Source organism: Pseudochaenichthys georgianus, unplaced genomic scaffold (assembly GCF_902827115.2).
Source record: "Pseudochaenichthys georgianus unplaced genomic scaffold, fPseGeo1.2 scaffold_418_arrow_ctg1, whole genome shotgun sequence".
NCBI classification, from domain to species: Eukaryota; Metazoa; Chordata; class Actinopteri; order Perciformes; family Channichthyidae; genus Pseudochaenichthys; species Pseudochaenichthys georgianus.
In genome coordinates, this window is record NW_027262983.1 from 53,732 (window position 1) to 75,190 (window position 21,459).

Below are 21,459 nucleotides of genomic sequence, written 5' to 3' on the forward strand. Positions count from 1 at the left end.
TTGAGACAATAACAAATATGATATGTGAGGAATCTTAAATATGTATAAGGATTATTTGATGTCAAAGTTAACACTCTTCCGGCGCAGACTGAAAACTCATCTCTCTCGACTCCACTTCGAGCGATAGAACTACTAACAAAGCACTTATATACTAACAAAGGTCTGGCTTAACTAAAGCCAGTTGAGTAGCACTTGAAATGTTTTTGCTCTATGAAGCCTGATGTACTTTATGATTCTGTTTTCTTCAAGGTTGTATCTTGTTGGTCGAACGCACTTATTGTAAGTCGCTGTGGATAAAAGTGTCAGCTAAATGCAATGCAATGTAATGCAATGTAATGTAACACAAGCTGATCCCTGACAGAAATAAACAAATCCATTTATATTTTATTTTGGATTTGTTTTAATTTGTTTTATAAAAGTTTTAATAATAGGACTATTTTTGCTTGTTTTCCGCAATGTATACCTCTTACTGTGTTTATGTATGCACCATTACACCGGAGCAAATTCCTACTTGGTGATTAAGCCGATTCGGATTCTTTAAAAAATATTTATTTTTTATTGCATTCTATTTCAAAGTAAATGACTGCTTTATTTTATTTTATATTTTACCATATTTTTATTATTCTTTTGTAATGTTATTATAGTGTTTTTAAAATAGTTTGCTATCTGTGTTTTCTTTAGTTTTTTTTACTTATGTATGCACCACGACGCCAAGTTAAATTCCTCGTACATGTTAACCTACCTGGTCAAACCTGATTCTGGTTCTGGTTCTGAAGTGATCTCAGGTAACATAAAACATACACAACAGGCTGAAACTCCTGCAAAACCACAAATATAGCACTTTAACGACAGCATGAAGGCATCACCCGCCTAATGCATGGAAGTGACACACAAACGTGCATGTAAAAAAATGAAAAAGTCCACCATAAAGTCCACAGTATTGGGTGTTGGGGGGGGGGGGGGGGGGGGTCCGCGCTCTAGCCCAGGCCCTGGTCCTGGCCCTCTGTGTGCCGGCGGCTGGTGCGTTTGCGCTGCTGTTGCCGGGGGCTCAGCTGTTCCCAGTACGACTGGCAGTACTGGTTTATCAGTCTGATCTCCGGGGGGAACGGCGTGGAGGCGAGGGACGACTGAGACGCCCCCCCCGCCCCCGCCTGGCGAGTTTTGGGCTGCTCGTCCTCGTCCTGAGCGGTGAGCGCCAGCACGATGTCCCGGTCCAGGATGCGCAGCGCCACGCGGGCCACCGTGTGTTTGAAGTTGTTCTCCGTGGCCAGGCAGTGGTACAGCCCCGCGTCTGATTGGTTCAGAAACTTCAGAAGGATGCCGTGGTTGGTCTTCAGGACTCCTCCCACACGGTTCAGCTGCAGAAGAAGAAAATCAAAGTTAGATTAGATTCCTTTATTGTCACTACAGAGAGTACAGCGAGATTCAAAGCATTCCCGATGGTGCAATCCAGAGAGACACACATCCTTTGCTCAAGTAGAAGTACAGATACTCGTGTTTAAAAATACTCTGGTGAAGTAGAAGTACTGACTAAACTTCTTTACTCAAGTCAAAGTAAAGAGGCTTTGAAGTGTACTTCAGTAAAAAGTACCCATAGCTACCAGCTGCTTTAAAGAGTACCTGACCTCCCTTTATATCAATAGAACAATAATGTCATTGTTAGCTAATGAATGTTTCCATGCTGAACAACGGCAACATGACAACGTTTCCATTGGTCCCTCTTCTTTAGAGAAGACCAGGAAGTGATGGATACACGGATCGTGTTCCAATCAATAGGCACGCAATGACTCTAAAGAATAATGATCACGCACCAAACACACATTCAGACTAAAGGAACCAGCTGTTTGGGAAATGAGAGAAGTAGAAAGTACAGGTATTTGAGTTCAACATGAGAGAAGTAGAAAGTACAGGTATTTGAGTTCAACAGGTAAGAAGTAGAAAGTACAGGTATTTGAGTTCAACATGTGAGAAGTAGAAAGTACAGGTATTTGAGTTCAACATGTAAGAAGTAGAAAGTACAGGTATTTGAGTTCAACATGTAAGAAGTAGAAAGTACAGGTATTTGAGTTCAACATGTAAGAAGTAGAAAGTACAGGTATTTGAGTTCAACATGTGAGAAGTAGAAAGTACAGGTATTTGTGTTCAACATGTAAGAAGTAGAAAGTACAGGTATTTGAGTTCAACATGTAAGAAGTAGAAAGTACAGGTATTTGGGTTCAACATGTCAAAGTAGAAAGTACAGGTATTTGTGTTCAACATGTGAGAAGTAGAAAGTACAGGTATTTGGGTCCAACATGTAAGAAGTAGAAAGTACAGGTATTTGGGTTCAACATCTAAGAAGTAGAAAATACAGGTATTTGTGTTCAACATGTGAGAAGTAGAAAGTACAGGTATTTGTGTTCAACATGAGAGAAGTAGAAAGTACAGGTATTTGAGTTCAGCATGTGAGAAGTAGAAAGTACAGGTATTTGTGTTCAACATGTAAGAAGTAGAAAGTACAGGTATTTGTGTTCAACATGTAAGAAGTAGAAAGTACAGGTATTTGTGTTCAACATGTAAGAAGTAGAAAGTACAGGTATTTGAGTTCAACATGTAAGAAGTAGAAAGTACAGGTATTTGTGTTCAAAATGTAAGAAGTAGAAAGTACAGGTATTTGAGTTCAACATGTAAGAAGTAGAAAGTACAGGTATTTGAGTTCAACATGTAAGAAGTAGAAAGTACAGGTATTTGTGTTCAAAATGTAAGAAGTAGAAAGTACAGGTATTTTTGTTCAACATGTAAGAAGTAGAAAGTACAGGTATTTGTGTTCAAAATGTAAGAAGTAGAAAGTACAGGTATTTTTGTTCAACATGTGAGAAGTAGAAAGTACAGGTATTTGAGTTCAACATGTGAGAAGTAGAAAGTACAAGTATTTGGGTTCAACATCTAAGAAGTAGAAAGTACAGGTATTTGTGTTCAACATGTAAGAATTAGAAAGTACAGGTATTTGTGTTCAACATCTAAGAAGTAGAAAGTACAGGTATTTGTGTTCAACATGTAAGAAGTAGAAAGTACAGGTATTTGTGTTCAACATGTGAGAAGTAGAAAGTACAGGTATTTGAGTTCAACATGAGAGAAGTAGAAAGTACAGGTATTTGAGTTCAACATGTAAGAAGTAGAAAGTACAGGTATTTGTGTTCAACATGTAAGAAGTAGAAAGTACAGGTATTTTTGTTCAACATGTAAGAAGTCAAAGTAAAAAGTCATCAGAAAAATAAGTAGTGAAGTAAAGTACTGATAACATAAAAATGTACTTAAGTACAGTAATGAAGTATTTGTACTCCACTACTTCCCAGCTCTGGCTATGAGTATAGTGTAGTAGTAAACAGTAGAAATTAAACGTATTATTTCCTCACCACTTTCCTCCTCCCCTCCCTCTGGAACAGCCACTTGACCGAGGCCTGAGGAGAGCGAGGCTGGCACTCCAGGAAGGTGCTGCTGCCCTCCACCCCGAACTGCACCGTCTCCCTCAGACGCTTCTCCACTGCACACACACACACACACACACACACACACACACACACACACACACACACACACACACACACACACACACACACACACACACACACACACACACACACACACACACACACACACACACACACACACACACACACACACACACACACACACACACACACACACACACACACACACACACACACACACACACACAGAGAAACATTTAATTGCCTTGTCGTAGAACTGTGCTAAACTTGCCAAACTGCTCCGAACGAACACACTCTAAAGTGAAAGAGAACAGAAGGATTGCCCCACCTTTGGCATTGAAGCCCCTGCACTGCCTCAGAGGGTCTCCATGTTTGACGTCCTGTCTTCTGCTCCTCCTGAAAACAAGAAATTAAGAGTTAAGTTGACACTATAGGTCTGGACGATAAAATATCAAACATCATAATATTTTTAACTATATATCTGGATTTCAACCACATTGTAGTGTTGACTGTTGGGGGGTAAGTGAGAAGATAATACAACGGCTAGACCTGGTATATTCAAAAGTACATCACAGCGCAATACGACAGAATACGATACGACAGAATATAAGACTAGGACAAAATATAATCTGATACTATAAATCGCGAAAATATGATACAATACGATAAGGTCCCATGTGATGCGATGAAATACGATACTTTACGAGACGATACCGTACAATATGATACGATGTGATCAATACTGTCACCTGAGGTTGTTTTAAATGTGCTATATAAATAAAGATTGAAATTGAATACGATACAATGCAAAACCATACAATGATACACAATGACACATTATGATACGAAATTATTCGATATGATACTATAATATACAATACGTGGGGATGCGATACGATACGATACGATATGATATGATACAGTAACATTCTATAATACTTTTTTTGTCAGATAACATTTTACATTTTCGCAATATCAACAAGGACAAGATATTAAGTCAAGAAACAACAGACACTTAACATTTAATTTCAATCCCTCAAGAAAATATGTTCAAGACCCAATAAGGAACATTTTATCTGGGATTAAACTGTCAAAAACAAGCGTCTTTGGGTTTCTAGAAAAGCGCTATATAAGTATCACATATTATTATTTAAGTTGAGTATTGACGGCTGCAGTGAAGTGTGCCCTGACCTCTTGGTGGAGGGGGTGAAGGCGGAGCAGCTCTCCCCGTCCCAGGCGCAGTACGGGTCTCGGGCGAGGCAGCAGTCTGAGCACGCCCGGCCGTAAACCCCACAGCGGTGCAGAGACACCTGGGTCAGCCCCGCGTCCGACGACACGTACAGCTGTTGCTGTTGGGAGGCAAGAAACGCACTTTAAGGTCCCCTGTTATCCTGTGTTTCATCAATACATCACAGGTCTCAGATATATCCAGAGCCTGTCTCTGATTGGCTGAAACACCAATCAGATCATTGCAGCATTACCCATAATCCCCTCTGTTTCCAAAGTGCTGATTCTCTGTCTGTTATATGAAAATAAGGAGCCCCTCCCCACGCCCCTCTGAGAGACATTTGGTTACAAAGAACTCAATGGTGCTCTAGAGGAGATTCAGGTGATAAGGGGGGGGGGGGGTTACCTTGGTTGCTGATTGGCTAATGGTTACACAAGACAACACATCGTTATGACATCACAAAGTGGCCAAAATCTGATCAGCTCATTTTCAGACAGGTTTTTATAGGAATGGATCAAAAAGAGAGAGAATCTTTGTTCCTGAAACTTTCAGAGTCTCTTTCCACAGAGGGGACACATGTTGATGTAGAAGAGACATGAAGAAGAGGGGACACATGTTGATGTAGAAGAGACATGAAGAAGAGGGGACACATGTTGATGTAGAAGAGACATGAAGAAGAGGGGACACATGTTGATGTAGAAGAGGGGACACATGTTGATGTAGAGGAGACAGGAAGAAGAGGGGACACATGTTGATGTAGAAGAGACATGGAGAAGAGGGGACACATGTTGATGTAGAAGAGACATGGAGAAGAGGGGACACATGTTGATGTAAAAGAGACATGAAGAAGAGGGGACACATGTTGATGTAGAAGAGACATGAAGAAGAGGGGACACATGTTGATGTAGAAGAGACATGAAGAAGAGGGGACACATGTTGATGTAGAAGAGGGGACACATGTTGATGTAGAAGAGACATGAAGGAGAGGGGACACATGTTGATGTAAAAGAGACATGAAGAAGAGGGGACACATGTTGATGTAGAAGAGACATGAAGGAGAGGGGACACATGTTGATGTAAAAGAGACATGAAGAAGAGGGGACACATGTTGATGTAGAAGAGACATGAAGAAGAGGGGACACATGTTGATGTAAAAGAGACATGAAGAAGAGGGGACACATGTTGATGTAGAAGAGACATGAAGAAGAGGGGACACGTGTTGATGTAGAAGAGACGTGAAGAAGAGGGGACACGTGTTGATGTAGAAGAGATATGAAGAAGAGGGGACACATGTTGATGTAGAAGAGACATGAAGAAGAGGGGACACATGTTGATGTAGAAGAGACATGAAGAAGAGGGGACACATGTTGATGTAGAAGAGACATGAGGAAGAGGGGACACATGTTGATGTAGAAGAGACATGGAGAAGAGGGGACACGTGTTGATGTAGAAGAGACATGAAGAAGAGGGGACACATGTTGATGTAGAAGAGACATGAAGAAGAGGGGACACATGTTGATGTAGAAGAGACATGAAGAAGAGGGGACACATGTTGATGTAGAAGAGACATGAAGAAGAGGGGACACATGTTGATGTAGAAGAGACATGAAGAAGAGGGGACACATGTTGATGTAGAAGAGACATGAAGAAGAGGGGACACATGTTGATGTAGAAGAGACATGAAGAAGAGGGGACACATGTTGATGTAGAAGAGACATGAAGAAGAGGGGACACATGTTGATGTAGAAGAGACACGAAGAAGAGGGGACACGTGTTGATGGAGAAGAGACATGTTGATGTAGAAGGTTCATGTATGTCCCCTCTGTGGGACGAATAAAGGAATTCTGATTCGTCCACTGAAATGTGTCTTTTAGAAGTCAAGTTTATTTATTGAGCACTTTTCAACACAAGGCAATTCAAAGTGCTTTACAAAAATGAAAGACATTAAGAACATAAAACATATTATAAAATGGCATTTAAAAACACACATTTAAAAGATAATAAAACATGACTAACAGGCACTTGAATAAAAGTCACAGTGTGAGATATGAACATATAATTAAATAGAAGAAGTAACTTACTCTCTTAGACGATATCTTCATGGTTTTCACTGGAGCTCTGGACTGGAAATTCATAAAAGAGTTAATATATTTGTAATCTTCACGGCCTAGTGTATATTTTCTACTTCTTAATGCTGCTTTAATTCTATTTGAGGTGTTTGAATTCAGTATTGTTCATTTCCACTCTTTCATTTCTACTAATGCATTGTTGTTTGTTGTTGTTTTTTCTGCTGCTGCAACGCAAACATTTCTGAAATTGGAATCAATAAAGTATCTTATTTTACGACGACAAAATATCATTATTTAATCCTCTAACAAGGGATAGAAAAACAATTGCTTTAATCTAATGATATGAGATTAATAATAATATCGAGGACATATTGAGACGTACCCGGAAAACCTCCACTTCCTCCAGCGTCAGCTCCTCCATGCTGGTCGGGTCCTTCGGCAACACGATCACTTTCTGGACGGTGCCTCGATCTGGAAATTACATTCAAAAAAAGTATTGGCAACATCTAAAAAAAAACAAATGTATGACTTATTAAAAAAAAGTATATATTCCCACTCTCCCAAGGAGGAATCGTGTTTGTTAAATATGTTAAATATGTTTGATAAAGATCAAGATATTATTCCCATTGTGGTCCTTTAGGTCAGTGCTTCTCAAACTTTTTCATACCAAGGACACTTAACCAATAAAAAGACACTCACGGACCACCTGACTCCACACATATCCAACACAATAGGCCTGCTTCCCACTCCAACAGTACAGCCTAATAATGACAGCTTAACCTTCTCGCCTCGTTCACACATTAAATCAACACAACTACAGATTATATAAGCATTTAGTTCAAATGCGATTTAAAATGCTCTCAGGTTTCTCACACCTCTTATGAAATGTGCACTACATTTATTACGGAGTTTATGTCCGAGCCAACAGACTCACAGATCGTTGGCTACTGAGAGAAATGCAAAATACACCGCATGAAGTACGACACAAACCTCCGCTGTGGATTTTCAAAACAAAATACAGTAAACCGATGGTCGCAGGTCTAAGTCTAACTCTCTGAGGTCTAAGCCATTTCCCCATGTTAGACTCGACTGGGCTTTTTTTGTAAAAATGCTATTAAAACATGAACCTTGGTGACTATCGGGCTGGCCTGCATGGTCTGCCCACAACACTAAAAAACGTTCTGCAGCCCCAACAACAGCCTCTGATCATCAACAGGCTTCATACTCCCTGACCACTAGGGGGCGCCCACGGACCACACTGAAGCACTGCTTTAGGTGTATGTACTTACTTTAGAGTGTTTGATTGAGTGTATTAGCAAGTGTGTGTGTGTGTGGTGTGTGTGTGTGTGTGTGTGTGTGTGTGTGTGTGTGTGTGTGTGTGGTGTGTGTGTGTGTGGTGTGTGTGTGTGTGTGTGTGTGTGTGTGTGTGTGTGGGTGTGTGTGTGTGTGTGTGTGTGTGTGTGTGTGTGTGTGTGTGTGTGTGTGTGTGTGAGAGAGAGAGAGAGAGAGAGAGAGAGAGAGAGTATCAAGACAAGGTATCCAACCAATTCAACAATGTATAGATGTCAAGATTATGCAAAGCTTTGTCAATAATGTGTGTCATCTGTTTGTCATTTTGCAATCTACTTATTTATCTAAATAGTTATCACCGCTTTAAATCGTATTTAATTTAGTCTTAATGTACAATATTTAATTTCACATTTTGTTCTTGTATATATCATATTCTATTTACATGTATATAGAGACTTCTTGCACTATTTTTATTTTTTATTTTATTATATATGTTGCATTGTTGGAGGAGCTCGGGTCAGAAGAGTTTCAAGTTGAATCTTTGAATCTTTGAATATTTGAATGTCAATAAAGCTTTTTCAATAGTTTTTGAATAATAGGTTACAAAATAAGTTGAAGTCTCTCTGTTTGAACAATGCTGTTCAGGCTGTTCCTGTCTTTCAGTGAACGGCTATGGAACCAGCAGATACAAGAAAAACAAATAAGGCTCTCAATGAATGCTTGGTAATGCCGTGCGACGGCCTCACCTGTCCCCAGGAACAGCACCTCGTAGCGGGCGTCCACAGCGTCCACCTGGTCCACCACCAGCGCCGTGAAGCGGTAGTCCACGCCGGTCCTCACCACCAGGGGGCGGCGGTGTATCGGGTATACCGGGTTGATCATCAGGGGGTGCGCTCGGATGAAGTTCACTGTCTCGTCGGAAAAGTTCTTGGAGGATCCGATCCCGGGAGTGAAGGTTCCTCCTGGACACTGGAGGGGAGGAGGGGAGGAGGAGGAGGAAGGGAGGAGGAAGAAGGGAGGAGGAGGAAGGGGAGACATCATTTGGTTTTACTTTGATGCAGGTTTTTTTTTTTTTTAATTAATAATTTGCCGTTTTTTTTAATGGTAAGAAGAAAAATAAATGATAATAAACAACCCAACAAAGTATTAAACTAATACATTTTAAACAAATTAATTAGTTGTTTTTAATAATATAACATAAACAGGCTTCATGATAAATAATGATAAAAATTAATTTAAAGAAATAAAAAAAACAGCTGAAAGAAACATGAAATGAAACATTTTAAATAAATAAAAATTCCTATCAATAATAATAATAATAACATGAATTATAATATTATATTTTGAAATCAAAAATAAAATAAAGGTAGCGTACAGATCCAGGCCGCGGGTAGGGGATCTTCCCGGTGTACTCCGTCCACTGGTAGTTGTGTCCGTGTTTGTGGGCGAACGGTCCGTTGAAGACGTTGCGGATGTCGGCCATCGAGTAAACGCAGACCGCCGAGCCCTTAAACACAGAGCTGCAGCACAAACACAGAACACGTCAGAAGGTGGTTCACTTAAACATGCACATTGAGTTTTCAAATATTCAACTATTAAATATTTGGAATTCTGTTGTTTCCTCTTTTACTGAAAGAGTAGATATGATCTGATTCGTTTAGCGGATTTAGTGCCAAATTACAAAATAAGAACATCTTGAGAATTGTTAAAAGTGGTCAAAAATCACTCCAAATGACCATTTTAAGACATCTTCACAAACCCCATGAGAAAAGTAATCCTGTCAGCTTCACCTGCCCACCAGGACTGGATTAGAGATATATTTGTCTTTGGTAATATGGAAAAAATTAGATGTACGCTGAGAGGGTCGTCTGCCAGTTTTAACACTAGAACCGCCAACGGGTACATTTTACCCGCAGCTGTTTTTTGATTGTATGTAACTTTTTTTCAATAACATATTAAAGTCTCCCAGTCCGTTTTCCTGAAAGTGTGTTATGTAGCACCCTCTGTTGTTAACAATTGTCAATATGAAGTCAGATTGAAAAAATCGCCAAAAAAAATGCCATTTATACCTATATCCGCCAGCGGGTAATATTTACCTCATAGAAAATGCAGCGTAAACATGACGTGTTGCGATAGCAACGCCTTTTGTCTACTGCGGTTTCTTATAGATTGAGAGATAGATTGAGAGAGAGATATATAGATAGATAGATATATTGATAGATGGATAGAGAGAGAGAGAGAGAGAGAGAGAGAGAGAGAGACAGATATATAGTTATAGATAGTGTAACATCTTGGAGAATACAAGATCTTGGATGACTGAGCTCACGTTGAGGACGTAATGCATGTGTGCAGGTTACGTTTCAGTTGAATAAAGATGGACACTCGGAATGAGAGAAGTAGTCTGCGTCGTCTGTTTATGTAGACAATTATGTCCATAGAACAGAACATTACAGATAGATCGATAGATAGATAGAGAGATTTGTGTCTAACACCAAGCATTTAAATCAGCACTCTTAGCGATATGTTATACTTCATGCTATCTGCACAAACGATACAGATTCTATTGGTATAAGTTTCATCCCTGTGCGATCAAAACTCACTGTTCTGTATGATAAATAATATAACATTGTACCTTGAAAATCAATAACGGGTACATTTTACCCGTTGGCGGTTTTAGGTATACAGCGACCTCTGGCGGTTCTAGTGTTAAGAAGACATGGGGACCATGTTTTGCATATACTGATAAAATGATAGACATGCCTAATTTGCTGGAATGACTTAATTGGTGTGTTACTGCTATGCACTCAGTATATGCACGAGGAGATGTGAGCACTCATTTACAACCGCCACGTGTCAAGATCATTTCTAAACTGTCAGAGGTGACCTATCGTGTTTGCTCGTGGCCTTTTTTGTTTTGTTTTCCCAGACAGGCGCTCTGTTTACTCTCCTTCTCTAATCTTGTATTTCTCACCTGCTTGTGTATTGCCTAAAGCCCAATGTGATTCTCTGTACGCGACTGTTGTCTGGTATTGTCTGAAAACCCAATCAAAAAAGTCTGGAACAAAGAAAAGTAATTCTGTCATTTGTTTTCAATTTGTTTTGACATTTGGAGATGTCTGCGAGAATTAGATTAGTCAGCAAGTACATGGCGAGTACTTGTGTCCTGGAAACTGCTCAGAAGCCTCTTTGACATCAACATACCTATGAAACCAAACGTCTTCTGAATCCCTCGTCTCTGTTTGTAAAGTTTCCTAAAGCTAATTGTGTACACGGAAATCCGCTTTGAAAACATGGCCTCGCGGCAATAAAAGGGCTGCTATGAGAACTAGCATCCTCACAGAGGGACACTACGGAGCTCATTAAATCCACAAGAGACTCGGCATTTCAATGATGCCCAATTGAAGCAACTCCAACACTGTTTGGGGACCTCTGTGTGCAGACACATTCACACACACCATCCTTAGACTAGGTGAACATAACATTCAAAGAACTGCGTGTTTTTTACCCCAAACTGCTTGTGATTAGCATAAAGTGGGCAGGTCTGTGAAGGGGAGTCAGGGGTGTCTATAGAACCCATTTCCATTCAGATGTATAGAGGTGAGAGGTCGAGGGACCCCTGTGACCACGATTCTCCCTCAACTAAATTAAGGCTTTCTTCGGAGCGATAATAAACCTTCCTCCCAAACACATTCCTAAACTTGTGTAGTTTCATTTTAGCTTTAAAACAAAGTAGCTATGGAAAGATAGCATTTTGTATATTGATTGTTGTGCTTTTTATGTATGTCTTAATGTGAGCATATGGATGAATGTGTGTGTTGATTGTGAATATGAAGCTCAGCACAAGTTCTTTCAGGAAGACTGGGATACGTTCACTCCGCAGCTGCTTATAATCAGCTCATCAGGGCGTTCTTTTCTTACATTTCACCTCAATCTCCAGCAGCCAATCAGCGAGCGGCAGCCAAACTTTAAAATGGTTCTCCTCTCCCCTGCAGTCAGCTGTGATTTCAGGCGTTCATGCTGCCACCCGCCTCCTCCCCATCCGCCTCCTTTCAACACGTCCAGTGCCAGGAGAGCTAATCCAAAGACCTCATCACATGGGGGGGGGGGGGGGGGTCCCTATATGCTCACGGCTGCATTTCCCCCTTTAGATATACCATTTCAGGATCGAGGTCTAATCGTCAAAGACTTAACATTTATCATTTGGCAGGTGTCAATAAATGTTCTTTAAACAAAATGAAGTCTCTCCTGATTGAACTAGGATATACATATTTTATATATATTTGTATTTTGTATTCTGGATTGTGAGAAACGGTATTTCGATCTCTCTGTCTGTACACACACACTGGAAGTTTGACAATAAAGTTGGCTTTGACTGATAGCACTTTCTTCATTTTTAATTAACGCATTATTGATATGTATCTGTTTGTTTTGTGGAATTTGAGTTTTTTTATTTGAGTTTTGATTTGATTTGATTTATAACAATAATACAAACAAATAAAAATAATAATTAAATGAAACATGAGAATTATTATACTCCACAAACAAAACTATTACTGCCGGAGAGAGGGGAGATTAATGTTCAATCCTGGCAGAAAGAAAGTACAGCTTCGAACCCTAAATATTATTATGAAGCGATATCCCAGTATGAAAATCCCCCACAATTAAACATCAGAAAGCCTCACCCCGCTGTGGTGAAGAGAGCGTACACCATGGGGTTCCTCTCGTCCTGTGAGGGCTGAATAAACACGTCGCCTGGAGGAGGATGCGAGAACAATAACCGGTTTAAAAGCAGCTGGGATTTAAATAATGCATTCAGTTTAAAGTTTATTTTATCTGGGCCTCACGTAGTTCGTCGAATCTGGTCTCCACTCCGTCGTCTCCGATCACGGAGCAGATGAGACGAGCCTTCAGGAAGGTGGTCCAGCGGTTCACCAGAGACTTCTGCCCCCCCTCATCGTTCTGCAGGGGAAGGGGTTACATCACGGATCAATAAGATTCATCAAAAGGTCGCAAAATATATATATATATTTTAACTTTTAAACTTTTTAATGCTATTTTATTTCTATTTCATTAATATTTTGGACTGTTTATTTCTAGTGTCTTCATTTCTCTAATGTACATTGCCTTGTTTTTTTATGCTGCTGCAACGCAAACATTTCCCAAATTGGGATCAATAAAGTACCTACCTACCTACCTATCTACCTACCTATCTACCTACCTATCTATGCATCTATCTATCAGGTAGGTTGACACGTAAAAGGAATTTGACTTGGTGTACATAGCCTACATAAAAGTAAAAAGAAAAAAGACACAGCCCTAAATATCCTTCATCATTCTGGACAGGAAGGGAGATTAGATCACGGATCAATAAGAACGATTCATCACAAGGCTGCATATGTATTGACTTATGATGTCCATTAATGTATGGAAAAAACGTTTTACATATAGGATAAATAAACCAAAATGGATGCCTTGAATCGGAGGAGATTCAAGGCAAAATTCTGTGTCATAATATTGATAATAAAGGAGATTATAGTAAAAACATAAATACTATTTTTTAATGTTTTTTTATTTATTTATATAGTTTTTTTTTGCATGAAGAAAATAAATAAATTAATACAAACTAAAAAAGACACAACCTTAAATATGAATATACCAATACATTCAAAATAAATAAATATGTATATAATTATGTATAATATTAAGGGGAGTTTGATAAAAAAATGTAATCTGTGAAACATTTAAAAATAAATTATTTTAATGTATTTTTCTTTAATTTATGTATGATTTTCTTTAATTACAAAAACAGCCCAACATAATATTATGATAAAGATTTGAAAATAAATTAAAATTCATATAAATAATAGAGGAGGATTTGATAAAAAATAAAAAAGTAAAATATTTAAATATATTAAAACAATATATATTATACGAATAAACTGAAAATAAATTGTAATTCACGTAAACACTAACCACACTAAGGGGTTATCATAAAACTCAAAACACAGACAGATGTAGGTATTAAAGGCTTCATATATGTTCACAACATATATCGTTTTGCTCACCAGACACACTCTCCCCACTCGGGCCAGGACGCTGGGGCTCGCCCCCCCGCTGGAGTCTAGACTCTTCTCGCGGAAGAAGAAGTAGAGCTTGTCGTCGTTTCTTTCTGCACTGTCAGGGATCTTCTGGATCTGAACAAACACGGGCTCTGAGGAGCAAACACAAGGCGGGCTCAGAAGGGATTCAGGCAAGTGGCTGTGAGAGGAGCGGTAACCTGTAATCAGAACCGTTTAGACCAGGGGTGTCCAAACTACGGCCCGGGGGCCAAATGCGGCCCGCGGACCATTTTGAATCGGCCCTCAGCAAATTCAAAAGGTATAATGACTAAAGTATAATTAACTTCTGCTTGTCTTATATTGTACTTCTTAAATATATATTTTCAAATATATCACACAGTAGTATTCATGTGTTAATAAGCACAATTTTTCAAATAAATACAGTCGATTAAAGTTGAAAACATGTTCTAACAAATCTAAGTTGATAATAAAAAAGCTCAATGACTTATTTACATAACCAGCTTGAAATCTACCCTTCATATTTCCTCTTATTATAATCAATCTGAAGCTTCTGTTTTAAGCCATGAGCTGCTAACAAGATAAAGTAAACCCTCTGGAGAGCTGTGAGCTGTTTTTTACTTACAGCATTTTCAAGTATCGAGAATAATTGACCTACATTTGATTGACTTTTCTAACTCATAACTGAACTTATGAGGCAGTATACCTCTAGGGAGTGGCCCAGCCCTTCGTATATGTTGTTCTGCATGTGTCCCTCGGTCCTGTACATATGTGGGATGATTCCATTTAAATCCTCCATTTTAACAAGATATCATTTGCATATCTAAGCGTAATCCTTCAGAAAACGTGTAATATGCAAAATAATTGTGTAACTATCATTATGGTGTTATCTTTCTGTAAAGAAATGCTATTCACTTGTCTCCCTTTCAGCATTTCCCCACCTTTCTGTGTCTTGTTGGAACAAAACCTTTTAGATAAATGGGCCAAGGTAGCAGTGTTTCTCAAACTTTTCAATACCAAGGACCACTTAACCAATAAAAAAACACTCGCGGACCACCTAACTCCAAAAATATCCAAATACACATCGTTTTTCTAGAACAGATTAGAAATCGCCTGCAAATGGTACAAACAGGTGTAAACATGTGTGATGAAGGTGTTGCGCTGGGCTATATCATGCAATCAACCGTGTAACTTAAGCTCGCTCCATTGTGGAGATATTCTCGCGAGAGTGCGGAAAACTTTTATTTATTTATTTATTTCAAATGTGAAATGTTACCAATATACTCACGGACCACTAAGGGGTGGTCACGGACCACCAGTGGTCCGCGGACCACACTTTGAGAAGCACTGTCCTAGAGTAATTGTGAAAGTTTGGACCCCCCTGGTTTACCTCCTCACCCTCACTGACTCCCTGACTCACCGTTCAGCCAGCGGGAGTCGTACTGCTCCGTCCGGATGGCCGTCCGGCCGCCCATCGTCCTGAACAGAGCAGCGTCCGTGCTCATGAAGTCGATGTGGACGCCAGCGTACAGGTTACCGTCTGCACAGGGAGAAGATTGGGGAGATTTTGAGCATTTAATTTGGTCGACACTTTTGAGTGAAAACAAAACCACTCCGGCCTCGTTATCTCCGACTGTACGACCCCTCCCCTCCTTTCCCTTTCATTCATCCATTGGCATTCCCGAGTCAATTTCACCCAAAAGTCTACTTCTCTTTGACCCTTTATCCCCCCCATCCCTACACCCCTTGACCCACCATACATTCATCCTTTTCTCCCTACATCCCTTCAACATTCCCTCCCTATATCCCGTCATCCCTTCCTCCCTACTTCCCTTCATCCATCCATTCGTCTTTCTACACCTTCATCCTTTCATCCCTCCTGTCACTACCCCGATCTGCCGCCATGCCCTTTCTGCAGTGCGCATGTGCGAGATGGTCCGCCATATTTGACAACTACATACGACAACCCAAGAAGGACACTTGACACAGTGGCTTTTGGCAAAGCACAAAAACAAAACAGAAACAAGAGGCTTATTCTTCTAAATGAAATACAATGAAGTCTTACTGATCAGAACTGCGATGTTCTCCTGTTTCGGATCATAGGAGCATTTCCCCTTCCCTGAATCCACGTACCCGGGCACCAGCCGGAACAGGTAGTCCTGCAGAGCAGAGCATGCATGGAAAAAGAAAACACGTCACATGGGAGCGCGGGGGAAATCACAAACTAATCAGTGTCCCAGTTTGTAGCGCTGAAATATTTAGCAGGACACCGCTCTCCCGCCTGCTTTAAAGCCACTCAGGGGAAGCTGTGATGTTCACCTCCGCCTTCCAGCCTCTGTTGATGAAGGTGCAGATGGGCTGGTACGCCCCCGTGCCGCAGGTGTACAGGTGGGTGCGGTTCCACGGCTCGATCATACGCACGAAGTTGGCACATTCACCCTGCACAAGGAGGACAAAGCGGAGGTGAATACCAGACATTGTATCGTCCTGAAAGCAGAAGTCTGAGATGTGTGAAAGAACAGGATGTGACAGACGTGATCCCACCTGTCTTCCCTTTCCCGTCATCTGACATTCTCCCTTTCTCTTCGCAGACGCCGGCCAGTGGATCTGAGTTTTTGGAAAAACAGGATCATTGCATTTACAGAGTTATAGCGAGACATCGGCAAGAACATATCCACATTCGGGAGCTTATTTAACTTTGTCTTCGTAGATTCCTTCTATATTCAACGAAAGTAAGCATTAGATTAGATTAGCTCAGTCTGTAGGGATTAGCTTTGGAGAAGGGCGGGGTTCAAGTCCAGAATCGGAGCAAGGATTGGTACTTTGAGACCTGGACCCTATATTACGATCTTTAGATAAGTGGGCAGCGATATAATCTTACAGGATGATTCTGCACCGTCAATGCCAGTCCAGTAAAAGTGGAAGTAACTCTTGACGGCCACATATCTCTCTGGATTACAGAAGAATCAAAGCAGGTGGGGGTTTTGTACGCACGATGAGCGGCTCCTTGTTGACGTTGTGCATGTCCAGAGCCACCAGGTACTCCCGGCTGCCCAGGTACAGCCGGCCCTGGTCCTGGTCCATCAGCAGGATGCGGTAGTCGCTGGTGTTGAAGGAGAAACTGAAGGGCCGCGCCGCCCTGGTGTCCATCAGCTCTGTGAGGGGAGGGAGGGACATCTTAAGACATTTGGAAGACCAACAGGAATAGTTTGGGCATGGCAGCATGTTACAAAGCACTGACATGACTTGAGATGCAAAGAAAATAAACAGTACTTATATTCATGTTTGATATTGCAGTTATTATATTTGTTCTATTCGATTTTTTTCCGCAAAACCGCTTTTCAATGACATGAATTAAATATTCTGATTCTGATAGACACAAATAGTACACACATATATATATATATATATATATATCTAAAGTGTCAAATACAATTTAAATTAACATAAAGAGTTACAATAAAATGTCCCATAAATCATAAAATAAAATAAAAAATAAATAAAACAGAAATGTAAAGTAAGAATGTGCAATAAATAATACAATTAAATACAATAAAAATGTCTAATCAATATAAGAAGATAAGAAGAGGAGTCAAATGGCAAAGAATATGATCGAATAAAATAGAAACAAATTATTTGTATCCATTAAAGGTGGGGGAGGTCATTTTGGAGAAACCAGCTCGAGTGCGCTAGAATTTGAAAATACACAACCGGAACAAATCCAATAGAGTCTGTCTGCAGACCGCAGCAAGGGGGCGTTTCCTATAGGGGCGTTTCCTATAGGGGCGTTTCCTATAGGGGCGTTTCCTATAGTGAACGACGGGAGCCGGCTCTCGCCCGCGAACGAGACGTTTTTTGTTTTGTTTTTGCGGAGGGATCTAGATCGGCATGAAGGCACATTATGCAATGTGGACATTATCCCGCTTATTACACATGGCCACATTCTCAACAAAGTAACGACATGACTCCCAATAATAATTGAAATGCTTTTATGGATTTAGAAAAAGATTTTATTGATTTAAAAAATAGTTTTTTGTATTGATTTAAATTGACATGCATCCGCTAAGAAAAGTAGTCCGTTGTTACTGTTTGAACTAACGTAACAACGGCAGGAACTGCTTCTATAGTGTTTTTGAGGAGCTTTTTGATTACAGATTTGAAAACATCGTTGCTTGCTTTAAAAGTAGCACAATTCATTATGTCAAACCTTGAAAGATATCCCTGCCCTAATGCCAAAAGTAACTGGCAACTGAATATGTGTCGCCGTAGCTATGATGTCTATGTCTGGACCGCTGCGTAAAAAGGAGGGTTTCTGCCCCGTTACTTCTCTTCTTACTTCTATAAGAATAAAACACGGAGGACGGAGATCTCTTTTTGTCCCCCTCTTCTCCCCGCTGCAGCCTAGCAGTTGATCTCAAAGCACGCTCCCCTCTCCTGCAGGGAGAAAAACTATATTTATATACTTTATATAGGTTGATACAGTAGCCCCTTTTTTAAAATAGTTTTTATAGGTGTTGCCATCTGTTTTGTGTAGCGTGGTTCTACAAGCAAGTCAATGCATGCATTGGGTGGTATCAGAGAGTTATACGGGTCTGTAAATGCAATGAAAACAATTGGCCACAGCAAATAATTTATATTAAACATGTAATTTTTACTTTTGAATACTTTAGTACAAAGGATGTCTTGAATAATTTAAGTGATATATGTGTACACATATAAATAATTAGTCAAAACAGCGCTACATTTGATTTAATTAAAAGGTATAATATGTGGTAAACTGAAGAGCCCTTTGGGAGCCGAAAGAGCCGGCTCTTCTTGGTGAGCCAAATGATCCGGCTCAGCAAGAAGAGCCGGAGAACAATGACTTCTTCTGCGAGGATTTATAAAAGCAGCTGGATAAAAAAAGTTAGGAAACGCCCCTATAGGAAACGCCTCCTTGCTGCGGTCTGCAGCCAGACCCATCTCAACAAATCTGCCCCTTCCTTACAGAGCCCCTCCTCCAACACACATGAACGCGCACATGACCAATGAGGGCACGAGATAAGTTTGTGCCCAGATGGAAGGCTGACAGGCTGGTAGGCCATCCAGTTACTTTAGCCGGCTCAGATGATTGGTCGTGCTTTTTACAGCGCCACAGCTTCCACAAAGCACTTCAGATATTCATTGCTATCGGGATGTTGAGAGCATTCCATGGAATATAACTATAATACTGGAATAATAAAAATGTTGTTTGGAATAATTGATAGACACGAGATGACCTGCAGTCCATTTGTGTCGCAGCAGATGAAAATTGTTCAATCATAGCTTTCAGGAGAACACAGCGAGAGAGAGAGAGAGAGAGAGAGAGAGAGAGAGAGAGAGAGAGAGAGAGAGAGAGAGAGAGAGAGAGAGAGAGAGAGAGGTTTTCCTCCGGCGGCGTGTCCTAGCAGGCCGCGCTCGGCTGAACACCATCCTGCCTCCTGAATAACCGGAGTTGCACTGGCCGTGTTTTCCTCAGGGACGCCGCGGCGGCCCGCTAACTCCACCCGGCATGTCGCGCCTTAAACCCAATCAGCCGGTCAGGACGCATGAAATATTGAGACCTTAAGAGCGAATATGTTTCTTAACAAGCTGTAAGTTGAGTTATATTTAATAAGTGGCACACATTCTGCAGCGGAAGTGTTGCTCAGGGGACCGTGAGTTCATCCGAGTCAGCGATGAAACATGTTAAAGGCAGAGAGGGGATAATGGGAGGGGGTTTTCAGAGGTGTGCGTGATGTGTTCTGTTCTCATGTTTGTTCCTCTCAGGACTCCACGTGCTCTGTGTTTTGTTTTATGTCGACCTTACAGTTCTGCCTCGTGTTGTTATTGTATTCACCCCAGCTCCACCCCAGCTTCCACCCAGCTTCCACCCCAGCTTCCACCCCAGCTTCCACCCAGCTTCCACCCCAGCTTCCACCCCAGCTTCCACCCAGCTTCCACCCCAGCTTCCACCCAGCTTCCACCCCAGCTTCCACCCCAGCTTCCACCCCAGCTACACCCCAGCTTCCACTCCAGCCTCCACCCCAGCTTCCACCCCAGCTTCCACCCCAGCTCCACCTGTACGCTCGGGGGATAGTTATCTAATCACCACTATCTGTGGAGTGATGAGGCTCGAGCCTAGACGCCAAACTCAAACTATAAGCTGCTATAATAAACATATTAAGAAACAGGTGAATTTAATTAAAACACTTCTACTTGTGTGAACACTTGGATAATGTGTATAGTATTCTATTTTGAACATGAATCAGAAAACCTTTATTTGAGGGGAAGCTTGCATAACATTTTAAAGATGAAAATTGAAATCACACAAATTACAATCTACAAAATACACATCCAGTACAAGTAACAGTTTTTTTTTAATAGGTGTAGCATGTAGAAGTAGTGCTTTTTTAAAAGCTTTATATATTTTTTAAGTAGTAAGTTGGTCTATTATAGTATATAATAATATAATATAATGGAGCAAGCACAGGAACTCCTGAACAGAGTGGAGTCAGAGTGTGCCAAGGTTGTCACCTATAACATCTTACAGGAACATCCACCTCTGACAACAACAGAAGGCACTGTGCTCAAAGAAGTCAAGGACTTCAAGTACCTGGGCTCATGGGTCAACTCAACCGAGCAAGATCTTAAGGTGAGGAAGGCACTTGCATGGAGGGCCCTGAACGGCATGACCAGTGTATGCAGGGGCGGATCTACGGGGGGGCAAGGGGGGGCAGCTGCTGTGTGTATGGAACTCCAACCTCCCCGTCAAATCAACTTCAGCTTCTTCTATGCAACGGTAGAGTCTGTTCTCCTCCATGGCAGTGAATGCTGGACCCTGAAGCCAACCCTGCAAACGTCTCTAGACGGATGCTACACCAGAATGTTGCGAGCAGTACTTAACATCAGCAAGAGTGTGCATGTAACCAACAACATCCTGTACGAGGGAATACCAAGGGTGAGCGAGAACATTGCAGCCAGGAGAATGAGACTAGCAGGACATCGCCAAAGGCATCAAGAGCTGCCAGCCGGCAAATTGGTGCTGTGGGAACCAACACGCGGGCATCGGTCACGAGGACGTCCCGCACACACATACGTGGACGTACTCGAGACCGACGCAGGAGCACAAAGCACCAATGAACTGGCCAGATGTTTGGAGAACCGGGATGACTGGAAGCGACGACGGAGGGCTCGTCTGAGGACGACCTCGAGAGATATACATGTTATAGTTTTTTTTAAATATTTATATATAAAAGCTCACCTCTTCAGGGCTGCTTTTAATATGTAATTAATGGCCATTTTAA

The 21,459-nt window shown here is 41.0% G+C and overlaps 1 protein-coding gene across 1 annotated transcript in view; it reads right to left on the bottom strand.

Moving 5' to 3' along the window:
- Positions 1 to 955: 955 nt before the first annotated feature.
- Positions 956 to 21,459, bottom strand: part of LOC117442372 (semaphorin-3F-like) — a 35,740-nt gene continuing 15,236 nt past the window's right edge. The window contains exons 3-18 of the mRNA XM_034078370.1: positions 17,150 to 17,310; positions 16,700 to 16,762; positions 16,475 to 16,594; positions 16,221 to 16,314; positions 15,576 to 15,695; positions 14,144 to 14,289; positions 12,923 to 13,037; positions 12,761 to 12,830; positions 9,454 to 9,598; positions 8,825 to 9,047; positions 7,171 to 7,259; positions 6,801 to 6,842; positions 4,683 to 4,840; positions 3,820 to 3,887; positions 3,396 to 3,523; positions 956 to 1,358 (exon numbers count right to left, since the gene is read on the bottom strand). Of these exons, the coding sequence (XP_033934261.1) occupies positions 978 to 1,358; positions 3,396 to 3,523; positions 3,820 to 3,887; positions 4,683 to 4,840; positions 6,801 to 6,842; positions 7,171 to 7,259; positions 8,825 to 9,047; positions 9,454 to 9,598; positions 12,761 to 12,830; positions 12,923 to 13,037; positions 14,144 to 14,289; positions 15,576 to 15,695; positions 16,221 to 16,314; positions 16,475 to 16,594; positions 16,700 to 16,762; positions 17,150 to 17,310 (2,123 nt within the window). The 3' untranslated portion in view covers positions 956 to 977. The remainder of the gene's footprint in view (positions 1,359 to 3,395; positions 3,524 to 3,819; positions 3,888 to 4,682; positions 4,841 to 6,800; positions 6,843 to 7,170; positions 7,260 to 8,824; positions 9,048 to 9,453; positions 9,599 to 12,760; positions 12,831 to 12,922; positions 13,038 to 14,143; positions 14,290 to 15,575; positions 15,696 to 16,220; positions 16,315 to 16,474; positions 16,595 to 16,699; positions 16,763 to 17,149; positions 17,311 to 21,459) is intronic.